This window comes from Salmo salar, chromosome ssa06 (assembly GCF_905237065.1).
Source record: "Salmo salar chromosome ssa06, Ssal_v3.1, whole genome shotgun sequence".
Taxonomy (NCBI): domain Eukaryota; kingdom Metazoa; phylum Chordata; class Actinopteri; order Salmoniformes; family Salmonidae; genus Salmo; species Salmo salar.
The window spans coordinates 75,300,656-75,322,915 of NC_059447.1; the positions used below are offsets into that span (position 1 = coordinate 75,300,656).

Here is a 22,260-nt window from a genome sequence, read left to right on the forward strand (position 1 = left end):
CACAGTAGTAAACACACACACATTAGTAAACACACACACACAGTAGTAAACACACACACATTAGTAAACACACACACACAGTAGTAAACACACACACAGTAGTAAACACACACACACAGTAGTAAACACACACACACAGTAGTAAACACACACACACACAGTAGTAAACACACACACACGCAGTAGTAAACACACACACATTAGTAAACACACACACACAGTAGTAAACACACAAACAGTAGTAAACACACACACACAGTAGTAAACACACACTGTTAGAGCCGATTTGGACATATTTGTATAAAAGACAGAACATTCAGAGCTCCATGTATATTTGTGTAAATATGAATGTATATGATGAAATATTAGGTACATACCTTTATGATTTATATTTACCTGATTGAGATGTATTCATTTGTTGTTAGTGTAACTTAGTTTTTGTCCACCCCTCTTGCCCATTCATTGTACTGCGGTAAGTGTGTTAGGATAAAGGCAGGTAGTTGGGCCTTCGGGGGAAGGAGTCCTTGCTAGACGCGGGAGCGGTATCGTTTTTTGACCATACAGACAAACAGACATACAGACAGGTCATATTGTGTATTTTCCATATCAAGCAAATTTTGCACTACGAAAGACTGCAGAAGACAACTGTGAGAGGTACGATGAAGAGGTGATTCAAACAGTCAAGTCCATCTTCTACGTTGATGACTGCCTCAAGTCAGTGGCCACAGAAGAACAAGCCATAGCTCTCACAAAAAACCTCATGGATGTGTGCTCTCAGGGTGGGTTCAAATTGACCAAGTGGGTCGGCAACAGCCGTGCTGTGCTGGCTTCTATCCCTGATGAGCACAAAGCCAAGCAGATAAAATAACTGGACCTGGACAGAGAAAAGCTGCCTGTTGAAAGAGCACTTGGAATCCGATGGAACATTGAAAGAGATGCGTTTACCTTTCGAGTCATTGTCAAGAACAGACCCCTTACAAGAAGAGGTATTCTCTCTGTCAGCTCTGTTTATGATCCATTAGGTTTCCTCGCCCCATTCGTATTAAAGGCAAAGCAAATTCTTCAAGTGCTCTGCAAGCTAAAGTGTGGATGGGACGAAGTCATCCCCGAAGAACACTCTATTTCGTGGAAGAGATGGCTCTCAGAGCTAGACCAGCTTTCCAGATTCCAGATAGACAGGTGTATGATGCCTGAGAACTTTGGTCAAGTCAAGACCGCACAGCTGCATCACTTCAGTGACGCAAGTGAACAAGGTTATGGCACGGCAAGCTACCTTAGGTTCACAAACGGTATGGGAAAGGTCCACATTGCATTCATACTGGGGAAATCAAGGGTCACTCCACTCAAGCAGATGACGATCCCCAGACTGGAACTTGCTGCAGCAACATTGGCAGTGAGAGTGGACAGGATGTTAAGGTTGGAGCTCCAGATTGAACTTGAGGAGTCAACTTTCTGGACAGACAGCCAGTCTGTGCTAAAATACATCCGCAACGATACCAAGAGATTCCATACCTTTGTGGCTAATAGGGTTGCTATGATCCATGACCTATCGAAAGCAAAACAGTGGAGGTATTTGAACTCCAAACACAACCCAGCCGATGATGCTTCAAGAGGATTACATGTTGAAATTTTCCTGAACTCAAAGAGATGGCGCAAAGGACCAGAATTCCTGGAGAAAACAGAAACACAATGGCCAAAAGTCCCCGAGGAGCTTGGCTCCATCCCTTCGGATGACCCAGAGGTGAGAAAAGACGTCATCGTAAACAGTACATGTGTGGAAGAAAAGAGTCCGACCAGCAAACTGATCGAGTACTATTCAACATGGAACAGCTTGAAGAAAGCAGTTGCCTGGATGCTGAAACTGAAGAGACTTCTTCTACAGTTAAGCCAGAAAAGGAAAGTTCTCACACAAACTGATCCAGGTTCAGATCAGAGTCTGACAAACTCACTGAAGGAACAAATTGACAAGTTCAAACTGACATTTGGAAAAGAAAGTCTGTCTGTGGATGACCTAGATGAAGCAGAAAAGGCCATCATTCGATTTGAGCAACGACAGCACTATAAACAAGAAATTGCACTAGTTGTGAAAGGAAAACAATGTGCCAAGAGAAATGGCTCAATCTGTAAGCTTGATCCAATTGTTGACAATGGCATTCTGAGAGTGGGAGGAAGGTTAAGCAAAGCTGCTATGCCTACGGAACTAAAGAATCCTATGATCCTACCCAAAGACTCCTACATCTCCAGACTGATCTTACTCCACATCCATGAGCAGGTTGGCCACTCTGGGAGAGGTCACATGCTTTCTAGACTTCGCCAGCGATATTGGATACCAAATCAAATCAAATTGATTTATATAGCCCTTCGTACATCAGTTGATATCTCAAAGTGCTGTACAGAAACCCAGCCTAAAACCCCAAACAGCAAGCAAAGCATGTGAAAGAAGCACGGTGGCTAGGAAAAACTCCCTAGGAAAAACTCCCTAGAAAGGCCACCGGAATACCCTGTGCCAACTCCTTAGCAAGGAAGATCCTTAAGAGCTGTGTCTTCTGCAGGCGGATGCAAGCTAGAGCTGGAGAACAGAAGATGGCCGACCTTCCACAAGATCGGGTGTCACCTGATTTGCCGCCTTTCACCCATGTGGGCATAGATTACTTCGGCCCCATAGAGGTGAAGCGAGGCCGCGTTCATGTGAAGCGGTATGGTGTGATCTTTACTTGCCTTGTGAGTCGAGCTGTCCATCTAGAAGTTGCTAGTTATCTGGATACTGATTCCTGCATCAATGCCCTGCGCAGGTTCATCTGTCGAAGGGGCCCAGTCACAAGTATCAGAACAGACAATGGCACCAACTTTGTTGGAACACACAGAGAGCTAGGAGAAGCTCTGAAAGAGCTGGATCACAACAAGATTCAAAATGAATTACTGAAGGAAGGAGTGACATGGTCATTCAATCCTCCCTCTGGAGCCCACCATGGGGGGGTATGGGAGAGGTTGATCCGACTGGTGAAAAAGATCCTCTATTCAGTCCTTAAAGAGCAAGTACTGGATGATGAGGCTTTGCAGACAGCCTTGTGTGAAGTTGAGGCAATCATGAACGACAGACCAATCACAACTGTAACAAATGACCCTAATGATCTAGAACCCCTGACTCCGAACCATCTGCTTCATCTGAAAGCAAAGCCAGTCCTGCCACCAGGACTATTCCAGAGAGGAGACCTATACTCACGAAGGAGATGGAAGCAAGTACAATATATTACTGACCTCTTCTGGAAGAGATGGATCAGGGAGTATCTTCCACTTATGCAGGAGCAGAACAAGTGGAACAAAACTAAGAGAAACTTCAGTCCTGGTGACCTTGTGGTCATCGTCGACGACACCGCCCCTAGGAACTCTTGGCTAATGGGGCGTGTGGTGGAGGCTTTGCCAGGGGCCAAAGGTCTTGTCCGGAGCGTCTTGGTTAAGACCAAGAACAATATCTTACAGAGACCTATCAATAAACTCTGTCTGCTCCTGGAGTCGGCGGAGTGAGACACACACACACACACAGTGCTCCATCTTTGAATCACGTGCACCTCTGATTCGTTGATGTTGTAGTCATACATTTTTTGGACGTCATACTCTTGACATTTTTGGAAGTTGAACACCTGAACACTTCAACTCAGACTGAGATCTATGGACTATTTTCCTATATGGCACCTTGTATATTTGTATATAGCTATGAACTGTAATAGTGCTCTGGTATAGAATGTTTTGTGTATTGGCTCTACGTTTGAATATTAAGTAATTGTTGTCCATTCAGTGCAGTCAACAATTAGGGGCCGGTATGTTAGAGCCGATTTGGACATATTTGTATAAAAGACAGAACATTCAGAGCTCCATGTATATTTGTGTAAATATGAATGTATATGATGAAATATTAGGTACATACCTTTATGATTTATATTTACCTGATTGAGATGTATTCATTTGTTGTTAGTGCAACTTAGTTTTTGCCCCCCCCTCTTGCCCATTCATTGTACTGCGGTAAGTGTGTTAGGATAAAGGCAGGTAGTTGGGCCTTCGGGGGGAGGAGTCCTTGCTAGACGCGGGAGCGGTATAGTTTTTTGACCATACAGACATACAGACATACAGACAGGTCATATTGTGTATTTTCCATATCAAGTAACCTATGTTTTAAGTTGATTGGATATTCATTTTCCTGTTAGATATAAGAAGAATAAACATTTTTGTTGCACCATATCCCTGGATCACATTGAATGTTTGGCTTTTTGGAAACCTTGAGTGTGGACTGTATGCGTACCAAACAACCCCACTTCAGGCTTGGGCAGTGGCTATGGTAAAGAGGAAAGGAAGCCACTACACACACACATTAGTAAACACACACACAGTAGTAAACACACACACAGTAGTAAACACACACACAGTAGTAAACACACACACACAGTAGTGAACACACACACATTAGTAAACACACACACAGTAGTAAACACACACACAGTAGTAAACACACACACACAGTAGTGAACACACACACAATAGTGAACACACACACAGTAGTAAACACACACACAGTAGTAAACACACACACAGTAGTAAACACACACACAGTAGTGAACACACACACAGGGTAGTAAACACACACACACAGTAGTGAACACACACACACAGTAGTAAACACACACACGTTAGTAAACACACACACATTAGTAAACACACACACAAACACAGTAGTAAACACACACACATTAGTGAACACACACATTAGTAAACACACACACATTAATAAACACACACACACACAGTAGTGAACACACACACATTAGTAAACACACACACAAACACAGTAGTGAACACACACACATTAGTAAACACACACACATTAGTAAACACACACACAAACACAGTAGTGAACACACACACATTAGTAAACACACACACAAACACAGTAGTGAACACACACACACACACACAGTTGTGAACACACACACACACACAGTAGTAAACACACACAGACAAACACACACACACACACACACATTCATACAACATTACACACACAGACACAGATGCACACACACACTTCAACAACGTTCGTCCTATGTTCTGCTTCAAGAAACACACACCTCAACAACGTCCATCCTATGTTCTACTTCAAGAAACACACACACACCTCAACAACGTCCATCCTATGTTCTACTTCAAGAAACACACACACACCTCAACAACGTCCATCCTATGTTCTGCTTCAAGAAACACACACACCTAAACATGTGTTGTGTCTTTCGTATTTTTAGTTGGATGAGGATGTGCTTTCTGACCAATGTGAACGGCAAGATCCCAGTGAGAACGTAAGAGATACTTCATTTAGTAAAAACATTTATCAGCAGTCATTTGATTGATGAACTTTGTGATGACAGCCTACTCTCTCCTCTCTGTTTCAGCATCACACGGACGTTTGCATCTGGGAAAACAGAGAAAGGAATCTTTCAGGCTCTGAAGGAACTGGGTCTGCCTAGTGGAAAGGTGCGCTGGAAGTGTGTGTGTGCGTGTGTTCATGACGGGTTTGTCTGATGTTGTGCATGGTAACTTGCTGTCGTTGGATCTATCATTTAACTAAACCCTGAGTATACCAAACATTAGGAACACCTTCCAAATATTGATTTACACCCACCCTTCTCAATTCGTCGGGGCATGGACTCTACAAGGTGTCGAAAGCGTTCCACAGGAATTCTGGCTCATGTTGACTCCAATGCTTCCCACAGTTGTGTCAAGTTGACTGGATGTCCTTTGGGTGGTGGACCATTCTTGATACACACAGGAAACTGTTGAGCGTAAAAAAATTCTGGCACCTACAACCATAACCTGTTCAAAAGCGCTTAAATCTTTGTCTTGCCCATTCACCCTCTGAATGGCACACATACATAATCAATGTCTCAAATGTCTCAAGGCTTAAAAATCCTTATTTAACCTGTCTCCTCCCCTTCATCTACACTGATTGAAGTGGATTTAACAAGTGACATCAATAAGGGATCATAGCTTTCACCTGGATTCACCTGGTCAGTCTATGTCATGGAAAGAGCAGGCGTTCATAATGTTTTGTACACTCAGTGTATAACGTTATCTCCCCTCAGAGCGAGGAGATAGAAGACTCAGCCTTCCCCTTTGACATCTTCTACGCCCTGACTCAGAAGATCTGCCCTCGTACTGACATCCAGGAACTCTTCAACAAAATGTGAGTTGTCACTAGCTCTACTCCCCAGACCTCTTTTACTGTACTCTCTACCCTCAATAGCTACTCTGTTCTACTTCAGCCTACTGTAGAAAGCTAACTGCACCCTCAATGCTAGTCACATCTAAGTGTGTAGTTAGTGTAGGAGTAACAAGGTCTGTTTTGCTCACTGGGAAGACATTTACAGTCCAACATCTACAACATTTTATTGCTATGTATTTTTCCAGCATATTCCCAACTGTGATTCTGATAGTAATGAGATATTTAGTAACGGCCGTTTGTTCAACTGTTGTGTTGATAGCTGTAGTGTAGACACCATGTGAATGACAGGGAATAGAGAGTTGAAGTAGAGTGAGAGAGAGTTGTAGTGTGTTGGTGTTTGGTTGAGAGATCAACATTTGTTAAACAGTCTTCAGCTTCTCTACTAATACCTGTAACCTCTGGAAAACCTAACCTGCTTAAAGAGTGACACATTAACACATTTGTTTTAAACTAACTCAACAGTATTTCAATGTTCGACCTGTGGTGATTTTAACATGTAGAAATGTTGATATAAAAATGTAACACGACAGTGTTGGGTTTTGACCCTTTAAAAAACCCTTCTGCTTTCTAGTTACTGACTGACTGACTGGCTGAGAGGGTTTTTAAGAAACATAACATTTTGTTTTTCTAATTAATTCCTTTGCAGCAATGGGGACAAAAGTGATTTTTTAAACGTAGACCAGTTAGTCAGCTTTCTGAATGAAGTAAGCTCTTTATCATTCATTAACTTCTCTGTGTGACTGCTTGACCCCTACCCTCTCACCTGACACAGGGTAGAAGTTGCTCTTAGGCAATGATATAGGATCGGTTTCAGATGACCCTCCTCAAATCCTTAAAGGAACATTTCACCATTTGCGACTTCATATTCATCGTCTCCAGCACCTCCCCAACATCAACGTGTGAAAATGGCGTGTTTCTAATGTTCTGTAAAATATTACGAAGGCAGTTCGTAGGCAATACCTACTTACAATTGGTCATAATCACACGAATAACACAGATGATGTCATTGGAAACACTTATCTTGCTATATATTTTTTACTGTAAAACATAGAAACACAACATTTTCTCATATGTTGATGTTGTGGTGGAGATGATAAATATGAAGTTCAAAAATGGGGAACAATTGGGAGATACAATGCAAAACTGATCTTAGATCAGTGTCTGTAGGGGTAACTTCATCCTGCCCCTCTCAGCTGCTTGCCCCCATCCCCGACCAATACTGAACAAATATCTAAATGCAACATGTAAAGTGTTGGTCCCATGTTTCATGAGCTGAAATAAAAGACCCCAAAAAATTTCCATAACCACAAAAAGCTTACTTCGCTCAAATGTTGAGCACAAATTTGTTAACATCCCTGTTAGTGAGCATTTCTCCTTTGCCAACAAAATCTATCCACCTGACAGGTGTGGCATATCAAGAAGCTGATTAAACAGCATGATCATTACACAGGTGCACCTCATGATGGGGACAAAATGTGCCACTCTAAAATGTGCAGTTTTGTCGCACAACACAATGCCACAGATTTCTCAAGTTTTGAGGGAGCATGCAATTGGCATGCTGACTGCAGGAATGTCCAACAGAGCTGTTTCCTGAGAATGTAATGTTAATTTCTCTACCATAAGCCGTCTCCAACGTCGTTTTAGAGAATTTGGCAGTACGCCCCACTAGCCTCACAACCACAGACCACGTGTAACCACGCCAGCCCAGGACCTCTACATCCGGCTTCTTCACCTGCGGGATGGTCAGAGTCTAGTCACCCGGACAGCTGATGAAACTGAGGAGTATTTCTGTCTGTAATAAAGCCCTTTTGTGGGGAAAAACTCATTCTGATTGGCTGGGCCTGGCTCCCCAATTTCAGCCAATTGAAATAAATAAATTACGCCCTAATCTATTTCACATGACTGGGCAGGGCCACAGCTATACTGTAGGCCCACCCACTTGGGAGCCAGGCCCACCCATGGCTGTGACCCTGCCCAGGCATGTGAAATAGATTAGGGCCTAATTAATTTATTTCAATTGGCTGATTTCTTTATATAAACTCAGTAAAATTGTTGAAATTGTTGCATGTTGCGTTTATATTTTTGTTCAGTATATTTCTCCCCAGCCCCGCCTACTTGTGACTGTTTGTGTAACCATGGCAACTGGGGGGGGGGGCTTTCTGTTTGGCTATTTTGTCTGGTTTCTGTCTACTTGCCTGCCTGCCTTCAAGTTTCAAATGTTTTATTGTCACGTGCACTAGTACAGTGAAATACTTTTCTTGCTTTCTCTTTCCAAACAATGCAGTGATCAATATCAGTTCCTATTCCCCTTCTTTTGTGCTAGTGGTCTCTGCTTTGGCTGAAAACATACCTGCTTCCACTTCTATCTACTGTATGTATGTGCGGATGCTTCTCTTTCTCTGTGTGCAATGCTGAAGTGAATGCCCATTAGTACAAAGGCTGTGAATGCTACCTGCTATAGTGGCAAGTGGTGTTGTTCTGATCCCTGCTGATGTGTGAATCTCTACCCTCTCTGCATGTGAGACCACACGCGTTCCCTACCTTTGGCCAACACACACCTCCTCTCCCCACCCCATTGCAGTAGCTCTGTATCAGTAATTGTGGCATTTTGGTTTTCATTTGAACACCCACAAATGAAAGATGTGTTTGTACCAGGGTTAGTACTATATACATTGTCACTGTGTCAGTCTAAACTGTTACTCGCTGTTGTTTGTCAGCTGTGTGTGTGTTTAGTCTCTTGTTATAATGGTCCCAATCCTGACCTGACTGATGTGAAGCAGAGGTGGTGCAGTGAGCAACACTTGCATGATGAGTAGCCTAACGCTAGCTTGAGACCTGAAAACTGCCGTTAGCTCCAGGAGTTAATGCCTAGGCATTGGCTCAGCGGGCTAAAATAGTCTTGTGGTACCCAAACAAAAACCGGGTTCAAACTCAGTTGGTAACATGACTTGTGCACGTAAAGTTTCCTCAAAGTAAAATAAATAAATAAACAGTTTCTTGAAAGTTTTGCCAAAAGCATGCATTAGTGTCCATGGCGAGATTTACGCAAAGGTTTCAATTACATTCACATTTCTCAAGTTAGGAATGGGACATATTTCCTTAGAGTGCGGTGACATGCATGTGTACAGTATGTGCTTGTGAGTGTGACAATGTTGTGTGTCATTACTTTCTCCAGAATCAGCGCGACCCGCGGCTAAATGAGATCCTGTTCCCCTTCTACGACCCGAAACGAGCAATGCAGATAATCGAGAAGTACGAGAGAGACCCAGACCTCAAGAAGAAAGGTGAGAGGGATGGATGCAGAGATAGAGAGAGAGATGTGAAGACGAAAGGTGAGAGTGGAGTGGATGGAGAGGAGGAGAACAAGAGAGGATTCTCCAAAGCCCAGTCTTGCTGTATACAATACTCCAGTCTTGCCTTTTCATTAGCATGTACCGCCCTCTCCTGGTGCATAACACATTTCATTAGCATGTACCGCCCTCTCCTGGTGAATAAAACATTTCTTTAGCATGTACTGCCCTCTCCTGGTGAATAACACATTTCATTAGCATGTACCGCCCTCTCCTGGTGAATAACACATTTCATTAGCATGTACTGCCCTCTCCTGGTGAATAACACATTTCATTAGCATGTACCGCCCTCTCCTGGTGAATAACACATTTCATTAGCATGTACTGCCCTCTCCTGGTGAATAACACATTTCATTAGCATGTACCGCCCTCTCCTGGTGAATAACACATTTCATTAGCATGTACCGCCCTCTCCTGGTGCATAACACATTTCATTAGCATGTACCGCCCTCTCCTGGTGAATAACACATTTCATTAGCATGTACTGCCCTCTCCTGGTGAATAACACATTTCATTAGCATGTACTGCCCTCTCCTGGTGAATAACACATTTCATTAGCATGTACTGCCCTCTCCTGGTGAATAACACATTTCATTAGCATGTACCGCCCTCTCCTGGTGAATAACACATTTCATTAGCATGTACTGCCCTCTCCTGGTGAATAACACATTTCTTTAGCAGGTACTGCCCTTTCCCGGTGAATAGCACATTTATTTAGCATGTACTGCCCTCTCCTGGTGAATAACACATTTCATAAGCATGTACTGCCCGCTCCTGGTGAATAACACATTTCATTAGCATGTACTGCCCTCTCCTGGTGAATAACACATTTCATTAGCATGTACTGCCCTCTCCTGGTGAATAACACATTTCATTAGCATGTACTGCCCTCTCCTGGTGAATAACACATTTCTGTGAATAGCACATTTATTTAGCATGTACTGCCCTCTCCTGGTGAATAACACATTTCATTAGCATGTACTGCCCTCTCCTGGTGAATAACACATTTCATTAGCATGTACTGCCCTCTCCTGGTGAATAACACATTTCATTAGCATGTACTGCCCTCTCCTGGTGAATAACACATTTCATTAGCATGTACTGCCCTCTCCTGGTGAATAACACATTTCATTAGCATGTACTGCCCTCTCCTGGTGCATAACACATTTCATTAGCATGTACTGCCCTCTCCTGGTGAATAACACATATCATTAGCATGTACCGCCCTCTCCTGGTGAATAACACATTTCATTAGCATGTACTGCCCTCTCCTGGTGAATAGCACATTTCTTTAGCAGGTACTGCCCTCTCCCGGTGAATAGCACATTTATTTAGCAGGTACTGCCCTCTCCTGGTGAATAACACATTTCTTTAGCAGGTACTGCCCTCTCCCGGTGAATTAACACAACAGCATCACTGCCCTCAACTATACAGTCGTGGCCAAAAGTTTTCAGAATGTCACAAATATTAATTTCCACAAAGTTTGCTGCTTCAGTTTCTTTAGCTTTTTTTGTCAGATGTTACTATGGAATACTGAAGTATAATTACAAGCATTTCATAAGTGTCAAAGGCTTTTATTGACAATTACATGAAGTTGATGCAGAGTCAATATTTGCAGTGTTGACCCTTCTTTTTGAAGACCTCTGCAATCCGCCCTGGCATGCTGTCAATTAACTTCTGGGCCACATTCTGACTGATGGCAGCCCATTCTTGCATAATCAATGCTTGGAGTTTGTCAGAATTTGTGGGTTTTTGTTTGTCCACCCGCCTCTTGAGGATTGACCACAAGTTCTCAATGGGATTAAGGTCTGGGGAGTTTCCTGGCCATGGACCCAAAATATCGATGTTTTGTTCCCCGAGCCACTTAGTTATCACTTTTGCCTTGTGGCAAGGTGCTCCATCATGCTGGAAAAGGCATTGTTCGTCACCAAACTGTTCCTGGATGGTTGGGAGAAGTTGCTCTCGGAGGATGTGTTGGTACCATTCTTTATTCATGGCTGTGTTCTTAGGCAAAAGTGTGAGTGAGCCCACTCCCTTGGTTGAGAAGCAACCCCACACATGAATGGTCTCAGGATGCTTTACTGTTGGCATGACACAGGACTGATGGTAGCACTCACCTTGTCTTCTCCGGACAAGCCTTTTTCCGGATGCCCCAAACAATCGGAAAGAGGATTCATCAGAGAAAATTACTTTAACCCAGTCCTCAGCAGTCCAATCCCTGTACCTTTTGCAGAGTATCAGTCTGTCCCTGATGTTTTTCCTGGAGAGAAGTGGCTTCTTTGCTGCCCTTCTTGACACCAGGCCATCCTCCAAAAGTCTTCGCCTCACTGTGCGTGCAGATGCACTCACACCTGCCTGCTGCCATTCCTGAGCAAGCTCTGTACTGGTGGTGCCCCGATCCAGCAGCTGAATCAACTTTAGGAGACGGTCCTGGCGCTTGCTGGACTTTCTTGGGCGCCCTGAAGCCTTCTTCACAACAATTGAACCTCTCTCCTTGAAGTTCTTGATGATCCGATAAATGGTTGATTTAGGTGCAATCTTACTGGCAGCAATATCCTTGCCTGTGAAGCCCTTTTTGTGCAAAGCAATGATGACGGCACGTGTTTCCTTGCAGGTAACCATGCTTGACAGAGGAAGAACAATTATTCCATGCACCAACCTCCTTTTGAAGCTTCCAGTCTGTTATTCGAACTCAATCAGTATGACAGAGTGATCAGCCTTGTCCTCGTCAATACTCACACCTGTGTTAACGAGAGAATCACTAACATGATGTCAGCTGGTCCTTTTGTGGCAGGGCTGAAATGTAGTGGAAATGTTTTTGGGGGATTCAGTTCATTTGCATGGCAAAGAGGGACTTTGCAATTAATTGCAATTCATCTGATCACTCGTCATAACATTCTGGAGTATATGCAAATTGCCATCATGCAAGCAACAGACTTTGTGAAAATTAATATTTGTGTCATTCTCAAAACTTTTGGCCACGACTGTACATGTTGGATGTGTGAGTGTTGACTGATAATAAGTGAAGAAAATCTAAATCTGTGTATGTAGCAACGGTCATCAACATACATTTTTTTTACAATTCTAGTAAATGCAACAGTTGGATAATGGATAAAAATACTCCAAACCTTTTGCATTTTTATAATCCATCAGATATTGACTGAATTATAGCACACACAAAAAAAAAAAAACATTTTACTGGCAAGGAGTTCAGGGATTTTTGTGTTAATTCAGGTATTCAGTTTATTGTAAAATTGCACTTTTTAAAATGTATTAGAATGCACTCATACAATAAGAAAATGTATATATCAGGTATTTTTGTATATATGTTGTGGTAAAATAAACAAAAATATAGGTGCCTCATTTGCATAAATACATTACATTACATTACATTTAAGTCATTTAGCAGACGCTCTTATCCAGAGCGACTTACAAAATGGTGCATTCACTAAATACAAAGGGGGTATTTGCATATATGACCTCATGTACATAAAGGGGTGTAACAGGGATGCAACCACGCACAGCTGTGAGCTGTAACTTTAATAACGTTGGCTTTAAACACAACAAACTCATGTCGGGAAAGGAAAATAAAGTAACTAATCTATGCCTGTTCTGATAAAAACTTTTAGGCATTTAGACTCGGGGGATGCCCTGCTTGACCACACCCTCCTTCCTTGCTCCTGGCCTGCCCTGCCTCATCCACCAATCCATTTGTTTTTATGGACAGAAAAGAGCAGAAGCTCTGAGCTGTCCGATCAGGCCCATTGTCTATTGTCGTCAACCACAAACACTTGTTCTGTCTACCCTACCTGCACTCACCTGTTCTGTCTAGTCTGCCTCATTAATTACTGTTGTCATGTTCTCTTGCATAATTTAACAAGAGTGGCAATAGCAGGATACCCTTGGATTAATAATCAACATGTTTGGCATAGATTACACCTATCTAAACATACTTTACATTGTTTGCGAGATCAGACATAATATCACTATAATCCGAGTGTTCATTTTCGGAAGTTGCTTTCATTTCAGCGCATCTAATTTGTAAACATTTCAACTGTATTAAATTATTACTTTTTTTAATTGCATAAAAATGAACACCCATCATCTTTCTTCTCTTTCTGGTGATCAAAGTGTCGAGACGGTGCGATAAATCCCAGACAAAGCTTCAGCATTATAGATATAATGGAAAAACAATACATGTGTTCGAATACCCATACTACCATACAGCTTCGCCTGTTTACCGGAAGTTGATGCTGTTGCTATGCAACCTCTTGCTATCATAACAAAAGACTAGCTAGACATTTTACGATTTCAGGTGTGTTCGTAAATTCAATATGGCGTGCCAGAGCGTTGTCAGATTGCCCATTCGTAAATTCAGAGCGTTTCGCTCTCGGAGCGCATCGCTGGACGCTCTGGCCGAGGAGTAGGGTTGGTCCAAGCGTTCTGACCTCAACAGCAGTCAAGCACCCAAGCTAACTGGCTAGCTATTTCCAGACAAATGAGAGAATATCTCACTAATGCCATTTACTCGCCCAATCAGAGGTGGTTAGGCTGTTTTCATGTTATCCAGAGCGTTGGTGACTGTAACTGTGCTACTGGCAACAATTGAATTACTCTTTTTTTTGCCGACGTTTACTAACACCGGTCATATATTATATGGGTGTTGAGCGTTCGTAAATCCATCAGTTATTCTGCGCTCTGGCAAACAGACGAGAGTGCTCTGAAATCGGAGTAGATGGGAAGAATTAACAATGTCTATTGAGAACTCACAACCACTATACCACTTAGCCAAGAATGACGTGAATAATCAAATCAATAAATGTTGGGTAGTTAGTTAGATAGCATATAGTTAATATACTGCCTGGCAAGTTCGATGTATTAGTAGCCAACTAACGTTAGGATGGTAACTAGATAACATACCGGTACATACTGTAATGCATGAAAGCAATTAATCCATCGAGATTTAAGTGACAAGGGGATTTTTTCACCTCTCAAACACAGGAAATAGATGGCTGAAAAAAGACAGATCTTCAGCTGGGCAGGGCTAATTTATGTCAAATTTAGCAGACCTCCTTACACACTCTCCATCCACTCCTCCTACACTCCCCCAGGCCGTATGTCCAGTGATGGCTTCTGCAGGTACCTGATGTCAGATGAGAATGCCCCGGTGTTCCTGGACTGTCTTGAGCTGTACCAGGACATGGAACAGCCGCTGGCTCACTACTTCATTGCCTCCTCCCACAACACCTACTTGACCGGGAGGCAGTTTGGAGGAAAGTCCTCCGTGGAGATGTACAGACAGGTTCTGCTCTCCGGCTGCAGGTAGGTGTGGGGGGACAGGGTGTGGGGTGGTGGTGAGATGGTGGCGGGGAGGGTATGGGGGGTTGTGTGTGTATGTGTGTGTTTATATACAGTATGTAAACTGTTTTGTATGTGTATGATGTCAGGTGTGTAGAACTGGACTGCTGGGATGGAAAAGGAGAAGACCAGGAACCTATCATCACTCATGGCAAGGCTATGTGTACTGACATCCTCTTTAAGGTACACACACACTCTCACACACACACAAAACACTCTTTCACTCATTCAGATTTGTCTGATCATTCACACAACTTTTGTATGAATTAGATATAGTAAGTCTACCCTCTTGTGTTCATAAATTGATACTGCATCTAATTGAGACCTGCAGATCCATTTGAATTTACTCTGTAGTTATTGATCAGACACTCTTATCCAGAGACTTATAGCAAGGGATATATAATGGATTCAATGTGGTTCTAACATCAATCCCCATGTTGTTGTTTCCCCCCTCAAACAGGATGTGATCTCAGCCATCAGAGAAACAGCCTTTGTGACATCTGAGTATCCTGTGATCCTGTCATTTGAAAACCACTGCAGGTAGAATTTCTAGTGCTGAGCGATTAGTGCTTTTTGAGGTTGGTTCGATTATTGAAAAATAATAAAGGTTTTTGATTTTTGTTAGATTGTTTGGGTTGAAGGCTGTAACAACACAGAATAAAACAAGTAATACAAGTCCCATGACGGTAGACTGCCCATTACTGCTTATCACTTATTAACCATCATTTATTCACATGAGCTTACTTTAATAAAATATTTTAGTTGTGTATATTACATTTGTTTAATTTGATGACTTTATTATTTCATTCCATTTCATCATCTCATCTCTATAGAGCTGCTTGCTATACTGTCTGACAAAATCACTATTTTGTAGTTCTTCAATGTAAATAAGGCATACTTCTATGACTGTAATTTCGGGTAGAGATACCTCATGACGCGACAGCTGCTCTGTATATCTCCTGACCATCGTGCGTTCTTCAGTCTCTTCTAGATAAACCTTGCGCATTGACTTCACAGAAAAAAACGGAATGAAATGGGATTCAAATAATTGAACCGACGTCGGCCAATTAGCTGTTTAAAAATGATTAACTGAAATGTCAGTTAATAACAGCACCAAGGATTTCACAATGATCCAGAATGTTAAAAAAAATATTATACATGACAATGTTATTATTTATTCCATTACGTCCGATTGAATTACATGTAACAGTGTAACTATTATGAATTTGTAATTTAATTACAAAAAAGTTGGGGGGGGAATGGAACTAACACTCACACTTTTCTTACAAGCGCTGACTTTGCTGATAACTACAGTACCAGTCAAATGTTTGGACACACCTACTAATTCCAGTGGTTTTCTTTATTTTGTATTATTTTCTACATTGTAGAATAATAGTGAAGACATCAAAACTATGAAATAATACATATGGAATCATGTAGTAACCAAAAAGTGTTAAACAAATCAAAATAGATTTTATATTTGAGATTCTTCAAAGTAGCCACCCTTTGCCTTGATGACTGCTTTGCACACTCTTGGCATTCTCTCAACCAGCTTCATGAGGTAGTCACCTGGAATGCATTTCAATTAACAGGTGTGCCTTGTTAAAAGTGAATTTGTGGAATTTCTTTCCTTCTTAATGCTTTTTAGCCAATCAGTTGTGTTGTGACAAGGTAGGGGTGGTATACAGAAGATAGCCCTATTTGGTAAAAGACCAAGTCCGTATTATGGCAAGAACAGCTCAAATAAGCAAAGAGAAACGACAGTCCATCATTACTTTAAGACATGAAGGTCAGTCAATACGGAAAATGTCAAGAACTTTGAACGTTTCTTCAAGTGCAGTCGCAAAAACCATCAAGCGTTATGATGAAACTGGCTCTCATGAGGACCGCCACAGGAAAAGAGTACCCAGAGTTACCTCTGCTGCAGAGGATAAGTTCATTAGAGTTACAAGCCTCAGAAATCGGCAATTAACTGCACCTCAGATTGCACCTCACAGAGTTCAACTTACAGACACATCTCAACATCAACTGTTCAGAGGAGACTGTGTGAATTAGGCCTTCATGGTCAAATTGCTGCAAAGAAACCACTACAAAAGGACACCAATAAGAAGAAAAGACTTGCTTCGGCCAAGACACACCAGCAATAGACATGAGACCGGTGGACATCTGTCCTTTGGTCTGGAGTCCATATTGGAGAGTTTTGGTTCCAACCGCCGTTTCTTTGTGGGTGAACGGATGATCTCCACATGTGTATTTCCCACCGTAAAGCATAGAGGAGGTGTTATGGTGGGGAGGTTCTTTGCTGGTGACACTGTCTGTGATTTATTTAGAATTCAAGGCACACTTAACCAGCTTGTCTACCAAAGCATTCTGCAGTGATACACCATCCCATCTGGTTTGCGCTTAGTGGGACTATCATTTGTTTTTCAACAGGACAATGACCCAAAACAAACCTCCAGGCTGTGTAAGGGCTATTTGACAAATTGAGATGGTTTGGGATGAGTCGGATCGCAGAGTGAAGGAAAAGCAGCCAACAAGTGCTCAGCATATGTGGGAACTCCTTCAAGACTGTTGGAAAACCATTCCAGGTGAAGCTGGTTGAGAGAATGCCAAGAGTGTGGAAAGCTGTCATCAAGGCAATATATTTTGATTTGTTTAACACTTTTTGGTCACTACATGATTCCATATCTGTTATTTCGTAGTTTTGATGTCTTCACTATTCTACAATGTAGAAAATAGTCAAAATAAAGAAAAACTCTTGAATGAGTAGGTGTGTCCAAACTTTTGACTGGTTTGATCATGTGTGTTTTAGTAAACCCCAGCAGTACAAGATGGCTCGGTACTGTGAGGAGATCTTTGGAGACTACCTACTGAGGCATCCTCTCGAGGGATACACTGTGAGCAATCTACCTGCTACCACACTATATCTGTCTTTCTCCTTTCTACGGTGTCTATCTGTACCGTGTCTGATAGTTCATCATGGTTGAACATAATAAACAATATGGATGTGATGTTTTCATGCTACAAAAAAATTGACCATTTACTGTAAATGTCTCCTTCCATTTTGTAAAAAAGGAAAGTTTGTTGTTGTTGCCAGGTTGAAGCGGGTCGTCCCTTGCCTTCTCCCATCGACCTCAAACGCAAAATCCTCATCAAAAACAAACGCTTGAAACCCGAGGTGGAACAGAGTACGTATACAGTGACAGTCAACTTTATGCAAGAATAGTTTTATATCTGCAGTTACAGATGTTGCTACTGCTGGACTGTTCTCTCACTCTGTATGATGGTTTTGTTGACTACACTATGTTGACTTGTGTTGTTGTTGTTCTACAGAGCAGTTAGAGTCCTTTAAGAAGCACATGGAGGCTGGAGAGACCAACACACCAGCTATCTTACTGGGAGCAGAGACAGAGGAAGATGTGGAGAATGGTGAGCGTGTGTGTGTGTGTACACGAGGGTTCTTCTTTTCCTTCTTGTTCTGGTGTGTAGTCACTTTGGAGACTGAGATATTCAGGCACTTTGTATCAGTTCACTAGAGGATGTGTGTGTCTTTGTGACTGTGTGTGTGTGTGTGTTGGAGGGTAACCGTGTGTGTGTGTGTGTGTGTGTGTGTGTGTGTGTGTGTGTGTGTGTGTGTGTGTGTTGAGGGTAACCATGTGTGTGTTGGAGGGTAACTGTGTGTGTTGGATGGCAACTGTGTCTGTAGCTCTAGGTGATGTGAAGGACGTGAACCCTGACATGAAGATCAGTACATCAGAGGAGCCTAGTGAAGACAACAGCCTCAGCACCAGTGTCAGTGTGAAGAAAGAAGGAGAGGATCGGGACAACAGCATCAAAAAGGTATACATTTTCTAAATGGAATTTGTGTTTTGCGCTAAGACTTAGGGCTTTATTTTAACAAACCTAACTTAGACATGATTTGGAAAGGCACACACCTGTCTATATAAGGTCCCACAGTTGAAAGTGCATGTCAGAGTGAAAACCAAGCCATGATGTTGAAGGAATTGTCACTAGAACTCTGAGACAGGATTGTGTCGTGGCACAGACCTGGGGAAGGGTACCAAAAAATGGCTGCAGCATTGAAGGTCCTCAAGAACACAGTGGCTTCCATCATTCTTAAATGGAAGACGTTTGGAACCATCAAGACTCTTCCTAAAGCTGGCCACCCGCCCAAACTGAGCAATCAGGGGAGAAGGGCCTTGTTCAGGGAGGTGACCAAGAACCCGATGGGAGAACCTTCCAGAAGGACAACCACCTCTGCAGCATTCCACCAATCAGGCCTTTATGGTGGAGTTCCCAGACTGAAGCCACTCCTCAGTAAAAGGCACATGACAGCCCACTTAGAGTTTGCCAAAAGGCACCTAAAGGACTCGGACCATGAGAAACAAGATTCTCTGGTCTGATGAAACCAAGATTGAACTCTTTGGCCTGAATACCAAGCGTCACGTCTGGAGGAAGCCTGGCACCATCCCAACATGGTGGCAGCATCATGCTGTGGGAGGGACTGGGAGACTAGTCAGGATCGAGGGAAAGATGAACGGAGCGAAGTACAGAGAGATCCTTGATGAAAACCTGCTCAGGACCTGGGGCGAAGGTTCACCTTCCAACAGGACAATGCCTTTAAGCACACAGCCAAGACAGCGCAGGACTGGCTTCGGGACAAGTCAACAATTGAATCCATTTCAGAATAAGTCTGTAACGTAACAAAATGTGGAAGAAGTCAAGGAGTCTGATTACTTTCCGAATGCATTGTAGACGGGTGAAAAGCTGTTTCAGGACCCAAACTACCCAGTGTATTATGAACTATTGCTGTGTGTTCAGGTTGTGGAGGAGGATCCAACAGAGATGTCTGAGGCCACAGAAGCTACAGACACCACAGACATCTCAGAGGCTTCTGAGGATAACAACATCAAGAAGGTATGGGAGTTGGTTCAGCTGCTCATTCTCTCTTTACTGGTCACAAACTAGCCTTTTCTCTCCCTACTGTTGAGTGTGTAGCCTGTTCTCTAAGCTCTAGCCAGTGTAAAGCTCTTTCTCTGGTCATTTCTACATTGATAATGAGAGTGTTCCTAACTGACTTGGGTGTGCTTTATAATTACTGTATGTGTTCTCAGACTGAAGGGCTCTGTGTGTACAGTGTGGAGACTGGAAGACAACAGAGATGTGTGAGTGTAAAACGACAGTGTGTTTTTTGCTCTTGTGTAGACTGGAGAGACAACGGATGACGAGGAGGCTCTGATAGCCTCGTACACGTACGTCGGAGCCACCACCAACATCCACCCCTACCTCTCTGCCATGGTCAACTACGCACAGCCAGTCAAGTTCCAGAGCTTTGACGTCGCAGAAGGTAACCTTCAACAGTAATGCTAAATGAACTGGTTTAGTGAGTGTTTAGTTACGGTGATTATTACACATCTAGAACTTGTACTGTAAAATGAAGCTGGTTCAGATGGTTTAGTTACTTGAGCTGTCATGGTGCAACATCAGAGTTGTGGGTTGTGTGGTACACTTCTAGATGTGTCAGTTACATTAGTCAGATGCGCTCTCTCTTCTCTCTTTTATTCTCTCTCTCTCTTTCTCTCTCTCTCTTCCTCTCTCTCGCTCTCTCTTTCCCCCCATTTTAACTCTACTGTCTCTTGTCCCTCCAGAGAGGAACATCCATCACAACATGTCGTCATTTAATGAGTCAGTGGGTCTGGGTTATCTGAAGAGCAACGCCATCGAGTTTGTCAAGTATCCTTTGGTCCAGTGTCAACACTCACACAGCATGTAAATGCACACAGACAACATAGACACAATAAACACAATCATTCCTGACCTGTGAAGTAGTCAAGATGAGTCCATAGTCCTTTATGCTACTATTCTTCTTAATGAATTACGGCATCAAAAGTGACTGACTCCCTAGATTTTCTAGACGCCAAAAAAAACAATATCCATAGTGGGTCCCTTGGACGTTTTTATCCATGCCAAACTTAGTGCAAAACCACGCCCACGGGTAACCTAGCAACATTCAAAGCTGAGCTGATTGGTCAGAGTTCGGACGTTCCCTGTGACAAAGTAAATGCGTGTGAGAGAGGAAGAACGCTAGAGGGAATCCCCTCAGAGTTTGCTCGTGCCTGCTATGCCACAAACCACGGGAGATGCGCAGTTGCGCGGCCTCATTTGAAATTAGCTCAATGAAAGGCAAGCAACAAATGACTCTGTAGATAGCTAACATTACATGATTGTCATTAATAGTGAATCAATGGAGCTAGCTTTGCCCATTCAGCTAGACCTACTGTAGCTATGCAGCATCTCTTTTAGTTGCCAACTAGCACAAATATCATGTCGCTAAGTATCTCAATAGTCCTTTCGTAAACACTTAGATCACACTGAGCTAACACTAGACAACACACACTACTAGACAGCTTCAGCCCAATCGCTGTTGTAAAATACAGTTGAAGTTGGAAGTTTACATACACTTATTTTGGAGTCATTAAAACTCGTTTTTCAACCGCTTCACAAATTTCTTGTTAACAAACTATAGTTTTGGCAAGTCGGTTAGGACATCTACTTTGTGCATGACACAAGTCATTTTTACAACAATTGTTTTAAGACAGATTATTTCACTTATAATTCACTGTATCACAATTCCAGTGGGTCATAGGTTTACATACACTGAGTTGACTGTGCCTTTAAACAGCTTGGAAAATTCCAGAAAATTATGTCATGGCTTTAGAAGCTTCTGATAGGCTAATTGGCATCATTTGAGTCAATTGGAGGTGTACCTGTGTCACAGAAAATGTCGTACTCTTCGGGCGAATATGTCGCATGGGAGAGAGAAGGACCAAGGCGCAGCGGGATTGTGGATACTCATTTTCTTTTAATGGTAAAAGGCAAAGCATCCACCGGAAAACAAAACAATAAATGATACTCACAACATGGACAGTCTTACAGGCTATGCAAACGCAGTGCAAGAACAATTCCCCACAACTGACAAACACAAACACACCCACATATATGGGACTCTCAATCAAAGGCAAATAGACAACACCTGCCTTCAATTGAGAGTCCCAACCTCAATTAACCAAACATAGACATACATAAACCAGACTCAACATAGAAATAGACCACAACTCAAAACCCGGAAATAATCAATCAAACGACCTCCTAACTAACACACCACCCCGAACCACATAAAACAAATACCCTCTGCCACGTCCTGACCAAACTACAATACCAATTAACCCTTATACTGGCCAGGACGTGACAGTACCCCCCCCCTAAAGGTGCTAACCCCGGAAG

At 42.6% G+C, this 22,260-nt stretch overlaps 1 protein-coding gene across 8 annotated transcripts in view; it reads left to right on the top strand.

Annotated features, from left to right (window-relative positions):
• Positions 1-22,260, top strand: part of LOC106608040 (1-phosphatidylinositol 4,5-bisphosphate phosphodiesterase beta-4) — a 172,460-nt gene that overhangs the window by 104,822 nt on the left and 45,378 nt on the right. For all 8 annotated transcript variants that reach the window (XR_006770319.1, XR_006770320.1, XM_045720990.1 and 5 more), the window contains 15 exons: positions 5,292-5,345; positions 5,439-5,520; positions 6,129-6,229; positions 6,915-6,972; positions 9,444-9,552; positions 14,730-14,940; positions 15,066-15,159; positions 15,437-15,516; positions 17,789-17,873; positions 18,074-18,164; positions 18,310-18,405; positions 18,683-18,816; positions 19,798-19,893; positions 20,182-20,323; positions 20,625-20,709. Coding sequence is in view for 6 of the 8 variants with exons in the window: in XM_045720990.1 (XP_045576946.1) it covers positions 5,292-5,345; positions 5,439-5,520; positions 6,129-6,229; positions 6,915-6,972; positions 9,444-9,552; positions 14,730-14,940; positions 15,066-15,159; positions 15,437-15,516; positions 17,789-17,873; positions 18,074-18,164; positions 18,310-18,405; positions 18,683-18,816; positions 19,798-19,893; positions 20,182-20,323; positions 20,625-20,709 (1,518 nt within the window). In the remaining 2 variants the exon portion in view is untranslated. The remainder of the gene's footprint in view (positions 1-5,291; positions 5,346-5,438; positions 5,521-6,128; positions 6,230-6,914; positions 6,973-9,443; positions 9,553-14,729; positions 14,941-15,065; positions 15,160-15,436; positions 15,517-17,788; positions 17,874-18,073; positions 18,165-18,309; positions 18,406-18,682; positions 18,817-19,797; positions 19,894-20,181; positions 20,324-20,624; positions 20,710-22,260) is intronic.